Below are 15,222 nucleotides of genomic sequence, written 5' to 3'. Positions count from 1 at the left end.
CTGTGTATCGCTCTCATTAAACTATAGAAAAGGTTATACTGGGACTTCCCTGGTGGCACAGCAGTTAAGAATCCACCTGCCAATACAGAGGACACCGGTTCGATCCTTGGTCCAGGAAGATCCCACATGCACCGAAGCAACTAAGCCCGTGAGTCACAATTACTGAGCCTGCGCTACAGAGCCTGCGTGCCACAACTACTGAAGCCCACATGCTCTAGGGCCCGTGTGCCACGACTACTGAGCCCGCGTGCTGCAACTACTGAAGCCTGTGCACCTAGAGCCCGTGCTCCACAACAAGAGAAGCCACTGCAATGAGAAGCCCGCGCACTGCAACGAAGAGTAGCCCCCGCTCGCCGCAACTAGAGAAAACCCGTGTGCAGCAACGAAGACCCAACGCAGCCAAAAAAACAAACAAAAATTATATTAAAAGAAAACAGGAAGCACTCTATGACTGTTACTAAATAGCGTTAAGTTAGCATCTCTCTCTCCTTTTGTTTTTTTCTTCTCGACCTCCTCCAGGAGATATAACTATGCTAATACATACCAACAAGGCCTGAATCTCAGATTCTAAATATAACTGCTGGAGGCTACATATACATCATTATCTTCTCCTATCCCTAAAGTATCTCCTGTGATGTCCAGTCACCCAAACTAGAAATAAAGCAGTCATTCTTCACATACTGGTCTAATTCCTACTCATCCTTTAAGATTCAACTCAGGAATGACTTATTCTAGAACAAGCTATTCCCATTTCCACCCCTGCCTGGGATGGCTGCTGTTCCTTTGTGTTATCAAAGCGCATGATTCTATCAGAATATTTAACACACTGTATTCTCTGTTGAAATATTTGCCTGCCTCTGTCACCTAAACAGCAACTTCGGTGACAGAGCATGTATAATACAATTTACTAAATTATGTAATGAATTATAATGGTGTAGGCTTGACCAAAGGACAAAATATAATTTGGACTTCTGAAGACACAATGCATATCCAAATAATCCCGTAAGGAAGGTTTTTCTTTAAAGTATAGTCCGTGAACTACTCATCAGAATCACTTTTTTTTTTTTTAAATATTTTATTTATTTATTTATTTATTTATTTATGGCTGTGTTGGGTCTTCGTTTCTGTGTGAGGGCTTTCTCCAGTTGCAGCAAGCGGGGGCCACTCTTCATCGCAGTGCGCGGGCCTCTCACTATCGCAGCCTCTCTTGTTGCGGAGCACAGGCTCCAGACGCGCAGGCTCAGTAACTGTGGCTCACGGGCCCAGTCGCTCCGCGGCATGTGGGATCTTCCCAGACCAGGGCTCGAACCCGTGTCCCCTGCATTGGCAGGCAGACTCTCAACCGCTGCGCCACCAGGGAAGCCCCAGAATCACTTTGAGACTTTGCTAAAAGATGGAGATTCAGGACCTCACTCTAGACCTATTTTAATAATTCTTAGTGTTTGTCATGTATATGTAACATTATAAGAATTACTATTTATTTACATCTTATAGGGCAGTGCAGGGGGCCCTCTAGTAGGGCGTACATAAATTTTAATTTTATCTTATTCGTTTAACAATCCAATGAGGTTGATAAAATTTATAGGTGAAGAATATGAGGCTCAGAAATGCTGAGTAACTTATTAAAGGTCAAATTGGTAGTAAATGCTGAAATTCAGACCTAGGACTGTCTCAAATGCTGAATTAACAATATTCCTGGAAAATCTTAAAATTTGGGAACCATGGTCATAGGAAGATGCTAGAGGATAAAATAGCAAGCAGAGCTGAAGCTATGGCAAATAAGTGGTCCTCCACTAGAACCAAGGTGTGGAAACTCAAAACGTGAAGTCCAAAGAGAAAGCAAATCTATACAGCACATATTTCAATACCATTGCTCACCCTCTCACTATACCATCATGTATACTCGCATTAATCTACAGTATGTGTCTATTCATATTTCTTGCTCAAAGTACTTTTGCTAAAATTTTTTAGGAATGGAATTGAAACAAAAGGGGAAAAAAATATCAGATCTCCACTCCTACTAACTCTGTTACTGAGGAAAAAAGGAATGTGGATATTAAAGGATATGTATAACTAATAACAATAGCCTTTGGGGAGAAGGACAAAATGATACAGATGTTCTGGGAAACAGCAAAACTATTCTAACGGTGGTTGTTTTCCTGAGCATTTAAAGGGTATTACAAATCCTACTTTACACATGAGAACATAGAGATAAAGTTAAATAATGTGCTCAGAATACACAATGCTAATGTAAGCTAAGAGAGAAATTACTGTGAAACCATTTACCAAAGAAAATGAACTAAAAAAATACGAAGAGTAGAAATTTTCCCCTCTGGAGTAGAGTTCTTTTTTTTTTTTAAATTAATTAATTAATTTATTTTTGGCTGTGTTGGATCTTCGTTTCTGTGCGAGGGCTTTTCTCTAGTTGTGGCAAGTGGGGGCCACTCTTCATCGCGGTGCGCGGGCCTCTCACTATCGCGGCCTCTCTTGTTGCGGAGCACAGGCTCCAGACGCGCAGGCTCAGCAGTTGTGGCTCACGGGCCTAGTTGCTCCGTGGCATGTGGGATCTTCCCAGACCAGGGCTTGAACCCGTGTCCCCTGCATTGGCAGGCAGACTCTCAACCACTGCGCCGCCAGGGAAGCCCTGGAGTAGAGTTCTATTAGCCATTTGGTGGCCCACTTCTTAAATATCCTCAGAATAACCTTCCCTCCAAAAAGGTGTCATTACCATGCTCTTTCCAGTGCAAGTCCAGTCCTCATCTCCACTTTCCTTGTTCCTAAAATCAATTCATCCTGAGATGTTTTCCTTACAACATCTGTTTTACATATACATTTTGGATTTGGAAACTCTTAGATATTTCTGTTCTGACAAATAGTAGGAATTCATGTTAGTACCATTTCTCAAACTGAAGCTCAAGTCTTATTTTTCTCAGACCAAAAAATACCACTTGATTGTTCATTCTTAAGGTCCACATTTCTTGAGCAGTACTCAGTTTGTACGTGTTCTTGCAAACAATGATGAAATGTATAGAAAGAGCACTATCGAGGGTCTGTGAGATCTGGACTCTACTTGCAGCACAGCCACTATAACCAGCTGTGAAACACTGGATGAGAAACTTCATCTCTTTAAAATTCAATCCTTACCTGTAAAATGAAGTGGTTAAACCAATTCTCTTTGCATTGTTTTCAAGCTATTTCATTCTATGATCAATTATATTAGTAGCTGCCCGGCAGGATACAGTATTCTGGAACTAGAATTCTAAATGCTGAAGAAGTAAATGAAACCTATAAATGTTCTCAGCAAACCATCCTGTTCAGAAGTGCAAAGACCGAAGTATTCTGGGCACCTGGCACAAGCACATCCCTAGGCCCAGTGGAAGAGTCCACTGCTTCCTTCCCTAAACTGGCTTCCTCCCACTTGTTCCTGATTACTCCTCTTTTAAGATCCACTTAGAGACCCTATATCCCTACTAGACTGAAAAAAATACCTACTCCATGTTCCCAGATGACTTTGTATATACATCTATTATAGTCCTTATCCCTTATCACATATTTAAATAATTATCTTTCTAGAACAAAGTTAGACATAAATAATAAATAAAATCATAAAATGATTTTCTTTCTCTTATTCATCTCTGTAAGCCTGGTCGCAAGCATAGTGTTTGTCATATATGTGTAATACTATAGAAATACAATTTATTTAAATCCTAAAGGGCAGTCTAAGGCCATGTATCTATATCTATATAGGGTATCTGTATCTATCTCCTCTTAATAATCCTGTGAGGTTGTTAACATGTAGAGATGAGAAAAATGAGTCTCAAAAATACTGAACAACTTACTAAAGGTCTCACTGGTAGTAAATGGTTAAGATGAAATTAAACAGAAACTGTCTCATAAAATGCTAAATAAATAAATGGATGAATTTTTCCTTCCTGATATTGTCAACAATTGGTTTTCTATAAAATAAAGAGTCTAAGAATAGAATGAAGACAGAAGTCTAAATAGGAATTACCTTATCTATAAATGCGTATATGCCAATGTAACTATTGCTGATTTACCTAATACATGGGAGAAGAAAATACACACACACACACACACAACACACAAAAGCATTTAGAAAATTCTTATTTACCTAATGAATGTCTACTAAATACAAAGCATTTTATCTTGCTCAATTCCTAGGATCAATCTCCCTGGCTTAGTTCTCTAGTGTTTTTCCTGGAATTTGGCTGACGAGTGGTAAGTAAAGAGAACTAAATTGACCACAGATATACTCCTAGGTAATTCAGAGCTCACAATATTGTTAAACTAACACAAATAAAATAATCTATGTAAAGAAGGCTTTAATGAAATTTAAGTTTCTATAAGCAAAGCTAGGAGAACAAATATAAAAGTATAATTTACTAACCACACAAACATCTGCCTGTTTGCACGAACAGGTTGGACTGATTAACAACTCCAACTGAGACCGCAGTTTTTCATCATCACCGAGGACTTGGTTAAATTTCTTCACAAAATCTTGTGCTTTCCCAGGGTCAGGCAAATTCTCTATAAAATTAAAAGAGAATCAATACTACAAAAGAAAAACCACTAAACTAAAAGCAAGCTGTCTTAAAAAATAATCCTGAGGCACCAAAAGATAATCAGTCAATCTGGCTCTTAGAAATAAAATTATTAAGAAAAGGATTACTTTTTCTTACTTAGTATTAAATTGATAGTCCCCCTGGGTAAATTATTTGATGTCTACTATATATCTACGGAGTGAATAAACATACTCACTTGCTATGGTCATCAGTTTTCCAAACATGGCAGAAGAGTTAGCCTCAGACTGAAATTTAAAACAAAAACAAAAGCTGTCACATGTGCTACCAAATTTCGGTTAGAAAACTATACTCAGTATTGTACATTTTTTTAAGTTAAAAAAAAATCCATCACAATATACCCACTAGAAAATGGCTTACCATATCTACACCCTATGTTGATAACAAAGAACTATGGAGTAGCAACAACTATTAAGTTAGCACAAATAGAAGGAAAGGAGATGCCAGCAGGAAGTTATTTAAAAATTTTTAAAAGCATATATAACTTTCATAGGAAAATTATCTTTCCAGGAGAATGAACAGAAGATAATGAAAACAAGTATCATATCAAAATTACTGTGAAACCATACACCAAAGAAAATTAACTAAAAATGCGGAGAGCAGAAAAATTTTCTTTCTGAATAGAGTTCTATTAGCTATTTTGTGGCCCATTACTTAATATATCACCTCCCCTCCTACTGCCCTTTCCTCCATTACAACAAGAGTATTATTTTATTATTGAATCTGCATGGTCCCATGAACCACCTGCTTTTGTTAAAGTTTTGTTGGATCACGGTCATACCCATTCATTTATATACTATCTCTGTTTCTGCACCACAAAGGCAGAGTTAAGCAGTCATGGAGACTGTATGGCTGGCAAAGCCTAAATTTTTACTATCTGGTCATATACAAAAAAAATTTCTACAACCCTTGCTTGGGCCACTGAGGGGTCTCTGTGTATGGTTCCCTGGCTAAGAACACCTATTCTAGCAAATATGTTTAGAAGTATATTAAGAGATTATTCAAATTTTTCTCCACCTTCCAGAAAATGTTGGGCAGAATTTCTTTGTTAATTTGACTTTGGCATATTCAAATGATTGATACCTGACTTGATACTGACTCTACAATAAAGGACCAAATCACAGAGCAAAAAACATTTATGACTTCTAATATAATTTTATATTAAGGTTTAATTCTAATGATTTGATAATTGATAAACTATAACTTCTTAGTGTCTAAATACTTGATAAGCTGGAAAACACCATCTCTTTGCTCATGCTGGAAAATAGAATTTTTTTATATTCATGTGAAATGCAAATTAGCTTGGATAACCACAGAAATTGTTTAACTGACATGCGGAAAATAAAACACATGAAATACTTATTGCTTGCTTCATTATATATGACTACAGAAAAATTAACAATGACTAAAACTATGAATTTAAGTAAAACATCATGAACCTACCGTAGGCTGCTTGTGCAAATCCAATAGTTCTCGTACATGACTTCTAAGCATGTTCTGACACTTCCACATTTCATTCAGAGCTCTGTAAATAAAGTTATAAATATGAAAAAAATACATAATATAACAATACTGGTAACTACTCAACCTTACTACTTTTCTTACACCATTCTTCTACATCTACCTAAAATTTTAAGCACCAGAAAATTTACTTATTAGGATTAACAGAGTTTAGTTTAAATTACTTAACATAAGGCTTCTTATGAGAGAAAATATTTGAGAAGTTTCTAAGGATGAACAGGATCTTGCCAGGTAAACTGAAGGAATTGAGACATTCTAAGCAGAGGTAGCCAGAATGTTCTGCTACAAAGAGAGATAAAATGTCATCAAAGCCCATGGCACATACAGGAAAGTGAAAAAAAATTTATAGGCTTGGAGCACAGAATGTGAGTGGGGGAGCATAAGGAAGCTGGAACATACAACAGAAAAGGATCAGACCATGAAGGCCTTTTTATGCCAGGCTAAGGGGGTATGCATGAAGTGGTGTAGACTATTTCAAAAAATGAATTTCTTAGAAATGATGTGGATTCAAAATGCTAAATTTAAATTGAGTTTCTTTATTCTAGACTCTTTTCTCTCCATGAAAGCAGATTTTCTTCTCTCACAAACCCACTCTGTAATTTCAGGTGCCCAAAAGACCTCTGGAAAATTAGTCTATCTCTACTCTTTGCCAAATATTTTGAAATATAAACAGAGATCAAGACCTTAGGCCAGGGGTTTACTACCTACAGTGAACATTATGGACCACTTTCAAATCCTTTTTTAAAATGATGGCAAATGTCTCCTAATAGGATGCACCAAGGATACGTTACTCTGTGGACTTTCTGCTGGAAGCGCATAATCTTGATCCAATGATGAGGAAACACTGGATGAATCCAAACTGAGAGAACATTCTACAAAATAACTGGCCTAGGCAATACTCTTCTGGAAAATGTCAATGTCATAAAAGACAAAGACAGACTGAGGAATGGTTCCAAATTAAAAAAGACTAGAGACATGATAATTAAACATGCAATGTGTTATCCTAGAAAGGGAAAAAAACATCCATAAAGGACATTATGTGACGATTGAAGAAATCTGAATACACACTGGATTAGACAATATTTTATCAATGTTAAATCTCCTGATTTTCGTAAGGCACTCTCGTTACATAAAAGAGTATCCTTGTTCTTAGGGAATACACACTTAAGTATTAGAGGTAAAGAGATCCAATGTCTGCAAATTACTATCAATGGATCAGAAGAAAATACATATATAAAGTATGTGCAAATGGCAAATGATAAAGCAAATGGTCAAAAATTATGAATCTGGCTAAAGGGGATATCACAAAGCTTTGTTTTATTCTCACAACTTTTCTGTAAATTTGAAATTATATGAAATTAAAGGCAATATATATATATATATGTAAATGTAATAGCTGAGGTTCTTATTCAGAAAAATCAGAATTCTCAATGACAGGAGTTATTTAGTTTTTTAAAAGCTTTATTAAAGTGGAATGTCCACACATCCTAGGTGGCCTGGGATAGTTAAAGTTTATGCCAGTTGTCTGAACAAAATTATTACTAGTGCCTCCTTTCAATCTCAAAAATATCTCAGTTTGGACAATCAATCATATGGTTACTCTACATAGAAGTGATCTGGACATGCTCTCCTGACAAAGAACCAGTTCTTAGCTCTTAGGCTTAGTATGGTAAAGCTCCAATAGTACGATTCAGATCCCAGTCAACAGGTGAACAAAAGGTAATTTTGACATGGGGACTTCTTTGAATCCCTGAAACCATATTACTGGCTCAGTTGCCAAATATGCCTATGCATATAGGAATATTTTTGCTTTTAACTTAACCAAACTTATATCATAAAAATTTTCTCTGTAAATATTTATCTGAGGTTCTTGATTCAACCAGAAGAAGCAACAACCCTATCAAAAACAATTAATTAAATAAGATGAAGTAATTTTATAAAATCTTCAAAAAATACTCCAATCATTTAAAAAGTAACTTACTTGACAGCATTTGGATCCAAACTAGCATATAAATAATACAAGCATTTCATTCTCTCTTCTGTTTCCAGGTTGTGGGGGACAAGATACTGAGCAAAGATTTTCTCTACCAACAGTCTACGAGGCAAACAAACAAAAAACCCAAGTAACAAAATTATTCTATTTGTTAGAAGCCACAGCCATTTCATATTTTATCCACCTCATGCAAAGATACCATACCAATGATGATACCTATGTGTGAAAATACAACGGAAAAGATCAGTATGTGATCAATGCTTTTCCTTGCAAGTATGGCTATTTTAAAATTTAGAGCTACGGCTGCTATTTGTGGCTTTACGTTTTATCAGTATGAAACATTTGTTCTAAAAGGGTTATATATTATTCCTAAGTACAGGGTGCTAGGCTGTTCTACCTGTCCTTCTTCATCAGTCTGGCGCTATAGCAAATTACTTAACATTACCCATAAAGCTATGATCTCAAGAATAATTAATTCTCAAAAAAAAATATTTCCTTTGATTAGTTTGGCTCCTTCCCCATGTTGTCATTTAGTAAAATCAGGGGGCTCTTCCTTCATCTTCCCGAAAATTCAGCTTTTCTTATGCACATTTGTCTCCTTTCCACATTCTAAATTCCTCACCAATATTAAAATATCCTTCTTGCTAAGCTTATAATTATTATTCAACATCACTGGAATAAGAAAATTTAAGGGCTCTTCATTAGTCAATGAAATACATAATCAATGATGTCAAAGTAGTTAACTCAATAAAACATTGCAAAGTATTTTGCAAAAACCGAAATCATTACTATAATCCAACAGAGAATTGTAAGTAACATTCAGAAAATGAAAACAATGTAAGTTTTCATCTCAAGAAAAGAATTTTCTAACCATGTATGGGGACGAATGTTAAACAGACATTGTGGTGATCATTAGGCAATATATACAAATATAGAATAATTATGTCACTTGAAATTTAATGTAATGCTGTATGTCACTGATACCTCAATAAAAAAATACAGTAATACCTCTATTGGTACTTACAGTGTTGTAAAAAGGAAAAAATAACTAACAGTTATTAAATAGTGCTACTTTGCCAGGCAGTGAGCTAGGGGGCATTACATTCATTATTTTATTTAATCCATAAGACAATTCTGTAAGAAAGCCTTATTATTACTCCTTTTTAGATAAAATCAAGTACACAGAAGTTAAATCAGCTGTGTGTGGGCACAGATCTAATATAACGGGCAGAATGAACATTTGGTCTCTGGTCTGAGTCCAAATCTCATGCATATTTCACTATTATTATGCTAACTCACAGTCTTGGCTGGAGTCTTATTTAAACATGGCATGTCTAAATATGTAGAAAGTGGTTTCTAAACTTAGAGAAACTAATTATTATGAAAAAATTAAATAGAAATATTTAAAAATTAAAAGCACTTTTATATTCAACCATTTTACCAACATATCAGACTCACTTGTCATCGATGCTATTCTGATAATATATATGCAAAAGTTTGTCCTTTATCCAGCTGACTTTCTCTGCAGCTTCCTTTCCTGCTTCACCATGAAGACAGTATTTCTTATAAAGCTGAGCCAGACCCATCATAGCTTCTTTTCTTACTCGCCACTAGAAAGTATAAAGTTTATTGGATAAGCTAGATACCAAACTTTAGTATACAAATCTGCAAAAATTACCATTTCTTCACTAGGTTGCACAATGAGATTTATGTGTGCATAGATTAGCATAATATTAATTTTCAAAACAGGCAGACAAATCACTTAACCAACAATTTTGATTATGTTCCTATTTAGAAATCATCCAGTGCAAATACTGCTAAATCACCTACCAATTTTTTATTTCCCTCAAAGCCAAGCAATAGTAAATCTTACAGAAGATTTCATTATATTCTGTCTAAAAAAAAATTTGGCCAAGTTTTAGAAGTGATTAAAAAATAAAAGAGAAAGCGTGTAATTCACTCTGCAAACAAAAGCCCTATCGTCTGGAATGTTTTGTCCTAGTTACATCCCTTTTGATATTAACTCAGAATAAGAAGAGCAAAATTTAGTATCAAGATCTTAGAATTACAAAGTTGGGAAGCACCTTAGTGATCATCTTAAGTGAACTTCCTTACTCTGTAGATTAAAAGGGCAAATTATTTACCTAGTCACATCCTAGTCCGTGAAAGATTCTTTGGGACTTAAAGAGATTGGAATGGTTTATGAGGAGGAAAGAAAGGTGGTGAGAGGAGAGTGGACAGAAAAGTAGACTATAAAAATCTAGAGTTAGAACAATAGTACGATGTAATAATAACCACAAGTTATTTGTCTCAATAACAAATCAGAGTATACTTATCTTTGGCTTTTTTTTTTTAAATAAATTTATTTATTTATTTTGTGGCTGCACTGGGTCTTCCTTGCTGCACGTGGGCTTTCTCTAGTTGTGGCAAGCGGGGGCTACTCTTGGTTGTGGTGCGCGGGCTCAGTAGTTGTGGCTCGCAGGCTCTAGAGCACAGGCTCAATAGTTGTGGTGCACATGCTTAGTTGCTCCGCGGCATGTGGGATCTTCCCAGACCAGGGCTCGAACCCGTGTCCCCTGCATTGGCAGGCAGATTCTCAACCACTGTGCCACCAGGGGAGTTCCATCTTTGGCTTATTTAAGTTAATACTTTCTTATAATTTTTTAGTATAATTTTCTCATTTTTATGCTATTTGGTAGATGAAATGAAATTCTGTTCCCATATAACAGGTAACAGATGTCTTTTGACATGTCTAACATGAAACGAAAGAATATAAACCGTGAAATCAAATATTTAAGTCCTGTACCCACATTTTATAGAAAACAAAATTCAGAAAGGCTATACTCAAGGTCATTTAATTCATTACACCAAAAACCAGTTCCTAAAATGTCCAGTAGCTGTTATTCGAATTATTAGACCATATCATACAGTCTCAGTTAGCAAGAATCATTTATTCAACTCTTCCTGAAACTATAAACAAACACTGACAGAAGTAGGAGTGAACTGTTTCTAAAATGAGGAAGTAACACAAACGGCAATACCTGAAATTTGGTTTGGGAGTAGGGGGTGGGGGAGAGGGGGTAGTTAACAACTAACAAGTAGGGAGTGTCATTTCATTTAAATTAAAGCCAAGGGGAAAAAAACTCTCAGAGTTAGAATTACTGACACAGTTGAACAAGTTAAATGGTGTCTACTTTATGTATCTGTCTCCTACGACTATTTCAAAAGAACTTAAAGAATGCATCTTGCTCCTAAGTGTCTATCGACAGATGAATGGATAAAGATGTGGTACATATATACAATGGAATATTACTCAGCCATAACAAGAAACGAAACTGAGTTATTTGTAGTGAGGTGGATGGACCTGGAGTCTGTCCTACAGAGTGAAGTCAGAAAGAGAAAAACAAATACCATAAGCTAACACATATATATGGAATCTAAAAAAAAAAATGGCTCTGAAGAACCTAGGAGCAGGACAGGAATAAAGACACAGACGTAGAGAATGGACTTGAGGACACGGGGAAGGGGAAGGGTAAGCTGGGACGAAGTGAGAGAGTGGCATGGACATATATACGCTACCAAATGTAAAATAGAGAGCTAGTGGGAAGCAGCCGCATAGCACAGAGAGATCAGCTCAGTGCTTTGTCTCCACCTAGAGGGGTGGGATAGGGAGGATGGCGGGGAGACGCAAGACGGAGGTGATATGGGGATATATGTATATGTATAGCTGATTCACTTTGTTATACAGCAGAAACTAACACAACAATGTAAAGCAATTATACGCCAATAAAGATGTTACAAAAAAAAAAGAATGCATCTTGCTGTATCTCTATAGCAAGATATTGCTTTTCTACCCTGAAATTATAGCTAAATTACATTGGTTTCAATAGGGTAGCAGATTTTCAACTATGCTTCAAATAAAATAGCACACTGCAAAGGCAACCTTTGTTGAAGATGTTAATAAGTAACACATTTAATAAGCCTGCCTTGCCTGTGTATCTCCTACTCATGGTTGACACTTTCTTAGCAACTGCTACTACTGTTCTCAGTACTCCTTTTCTTTATCAACCCACGTTTTTAACTGTATCCACATGGAGGAAATTACACAAAAAGAATAATAACTAAACATCATTTTGGCCCTTAGCTTAGCACAGCAATATGGAAACACCACTTTCATAGAAAGTATGATATTCTAAGACAGTTACTTTTGAAGATGCTAACTATAAAAGAAATAAATACTGGTGATTCTTCTGAAGCTCATCATGTAAGTGAAAAGGTAAAATAAAACTTTAATTTAGCTGTTCTTTTTGTAAAGGTAGGCTAAAAAACCCATGCCTAAGACCTGAAAAGCTATAGAATCCAATGTATTCATTTGTAAAGATAATTAAAAAATACACAGGAAACATACAAATTATTAGCTTTTTATTTGGTATTGTATTAGTTTGACTTTCACACAGAAAAATTTTAAATAGAAAATAATTTCTATTGTATTTTGCTAACAATGTAAACACAGTAAATTATAAAAGAATAAAATTCCTCAGATTTTACCCGTTTGTCCAGTGTTCTTTCTCTTACAAAGCCAAGTAGCTGATCATTTACTAAGGCAAGGTCTCTTTTGGCAGCTGTTATTATAGTAACAATGACATCATGACGAATAGCTTCTTCTGGATCATGTGATCTAACTTTCAAGTATTCTGAAATCGGAGAAAAAATTAAGCTAAATGTTAGCTATAATATTCATTATGTTCAGAATGACAAAAAAAACCTAATGCTTTTAAGTTTATGTCCATACTGGAACAATGATTGTAAAATGTAGCATAAATTAAAATTATTTAATTTTTGAGGTGACAATACCCTACATAATAACAAAATAAACTATACCACACTATTTATTACTGTAAAGTCACATCTTAATAAAATATTTTATATCAACTATTCTGGAAAAGTCAAATCGGCACCTGAAATCAAATCAGCACCTGATTTAATACAGTTTAGAATTTAAGTTAACGATACATATTAAAATACTTAAAAAATAGTAAAAATGCTTATAGCAAGTTTGCTGATAGGTATATATCTTCACATTACGCAACATAAAATAACATTCTGTGACTTCTAAAAAAAATCCTAAATAACTACGATACAAACAAAGTTATTTCCTCTTTTTTGGTAAACAATATTTTGATAGCAGTTATTTATTTGTTACAACCAAGTAAGTAGGTTTAAATGCTCTACTTCAAGTGAAGAATGAGGAATTCTAGTCTACTTCAGAAGAAATCATTTTCCCACCTATTATTCGATATGTTACTATATTTAATTATCACACAGATATAATGATTTGTGCCCAAACCCGGAGTCATAAGGAAGAGTCTACTTCCTCAAACTATGATTTCCAGAAAATTGCGAAGGATTACAATGTGAAGATTTCAAATGTAATATTATTGTATCAACATGAAATCCCTTACTAGTAGTCCATGACTGATAGAGACCTGAAAGAGTGCCAGAGTGAAACCTATTCAGAAACCGAAGTTAAAGTCAAAGGCCACAACTAAAATGTATTCGTGTGATTACTCTCATACTTCAATAAACCAGCTACCTTACCTGTGAGATCCTTTGCTAAATCTGGGTGATTCATTAAACAGTGACTCGCAAATTTCACACTTTCTAATCTCACAGGAACGTGAATGTCATTGAATCTACATAGAAAAAGATTGCTAATATTAGTTGTAAGGCAAAATAACTATTTTCAAATAAGGTATATCAACGCTATGTAGATACCTATAAACAACAACAGTTACTGATTATAAGATGTGTTGGTTTATTAAAATGACAGTTAACTTGTTCTGAAGGAAGAATATAAAGTAAAAAGATACATAATTTCACAAGAATATTTTTTACAGCAGGATTTTTTCACCATGCTAAAACAAAAACGGTATAAACACATCCCCCAACCCAAACTACCTTCACTGGAGAACCAAAAATTGGAGCTTAAAATTATGCTACAAAACAAACAAAAAATATTCAAAATGCACAAAATCTATTTGAAAGAAGTTAATAGGAGGAAAATACTAGAGGAATGTGAGGTAGAAAGCAAATCATATATGAGGCAGACCCAAAAATTCAAAGATAAGTACATAAAACACATGTGCCATATTGCCTCATAGCAAAAAAGTTTCATATGGCTGGGACCAACCTGTAACTGCTATTTTAGGTCTAATATATTGTAAGAACTTAATATGAAACTCAGTATGTAGATTCAGAACTGCATATAATAAGGATAAGCTGAGAAACTCTCAAGTTTTAAATTTATTGGGCAATTTTAAATTGAATAATGTGATTTTATTTTATTTACTTATTTTTTACCCCTTAATCTCCCTTACCCATTTCTTTCCTCTCCCAACCCTCCTCCCCTCTGGCAACCACCTGTTTGTTCTCCTTATCTATGACTTTGTTTCTGTTTTGTTATGTTTGGTCATTTGTTTTGTTTTTTAGATTCCATATGTAAATGACATCATACAGTATTTGTCTTTCTCTGTTTGACTTATTGCACTTAGCGTAATACCCTCTAGATCCGTCCATGTTATCCCAAATGGCAAAATTTCACTTTTTTTATGGATGAGTAAAATTCCATTGTTTATGTATATACCACATCTACTTTATCCATTCATCTACTGACTGGGTACTTGGGTTGCTTCCATATCTTGGCTATTATAAATAATGCCACAATGAACATAGAGCTAGTGCATATATCTTTTCTGATTAGTGTTTTTATTTTCTTCAGATAAATAATAGTTCTATTTTTATTTTTCATCATTATTTTTTTTGGCCACACCGTGTGGCTTGTGGGATTTTAGTTCCCCCACCAGGGACTGAACCTGGGCCCTTGGCAGTGAGAGCACGGAACCCTAACCACTGGACTGCCAGAGAATTCCTAATAGTTCTATTTTTAAATGTTTGAGGAACCTCCATACTATTTTACATAGTGGCTGTACCAATTTACACCGCCACCAACAGTACACAGTTCTTTTCTCCACATTGTTGCCAACACTTGTTATTTGTTGTCTTTTTGATAAGTCTTCCTGGCAGGTGTGAGGTGATATCTCACTGGGT

The 15,222-nt window shown here is 35.2% G+C and overlaps 1 protein-coding gene across 6 annotated transcripts in view; it reads right to left on the bottom strand.

The window, feature by feature from the left end:
• Positions 1-15,222, bottom strand: part of PDS5A (PDS5 cohesin associated factor A) — a 129,862-nt gene that overhangs the window by 47,586 nt on the left and 67,054 nt on the right. For 5 of the 6 annotated variants that reach the window (XM_082390464.1, XM_082390459.1, XM_082390463.1 and 2 more), the window contains exons 10-16: positions 13,714-13,808; positions 12,664-12,809; positions 9,574-9,725; positions 8,104-8,217; positions 6,045-6,126; positions 4,780-4,828; positions 4,409-4,548 (exon numbers count right to left, since the gene is read on the bottom strand). In XM_082390464.1, coding sequence (XP_082246590.1) covers positions 4,409-4,548; positions 4,780-4,828; positions 6,045-6,126; positions 8,104-8,217; positions 9,574-9,725; positions 12,664-12,809; positions 13,714-13,808 — 778 coding nt within the window. The remainder of the gene's footprint in view (positions 1-4,408; positions 4,549-4,779; positions 4,829-6,044; positions 6,127-8,103; positions 8,218-9,573; positions 9,726-12,663; positions 12,810-13,713; positions 13,809-15,222) is intronic. The other variant, XM_082390461.1, reaches the window with a different exon arrangement.

This window comes from Balaenoptera borealis (assembly GCF_965194805.1).
Source record: "Balaenoptera borealis genome assembly, chromosome: 4".
Lineage (NCBI taxonomy): Eukaryota > Metazoa > Chordata > Mammalia > Artiodactyla > Balaenopteridae > Balaenoptera > Balaenoptera borealis.
Note: the sequence above shows the minus strand (reverse complement) of the source record. Positions and strands in the feature narration are given on the sequence as shown.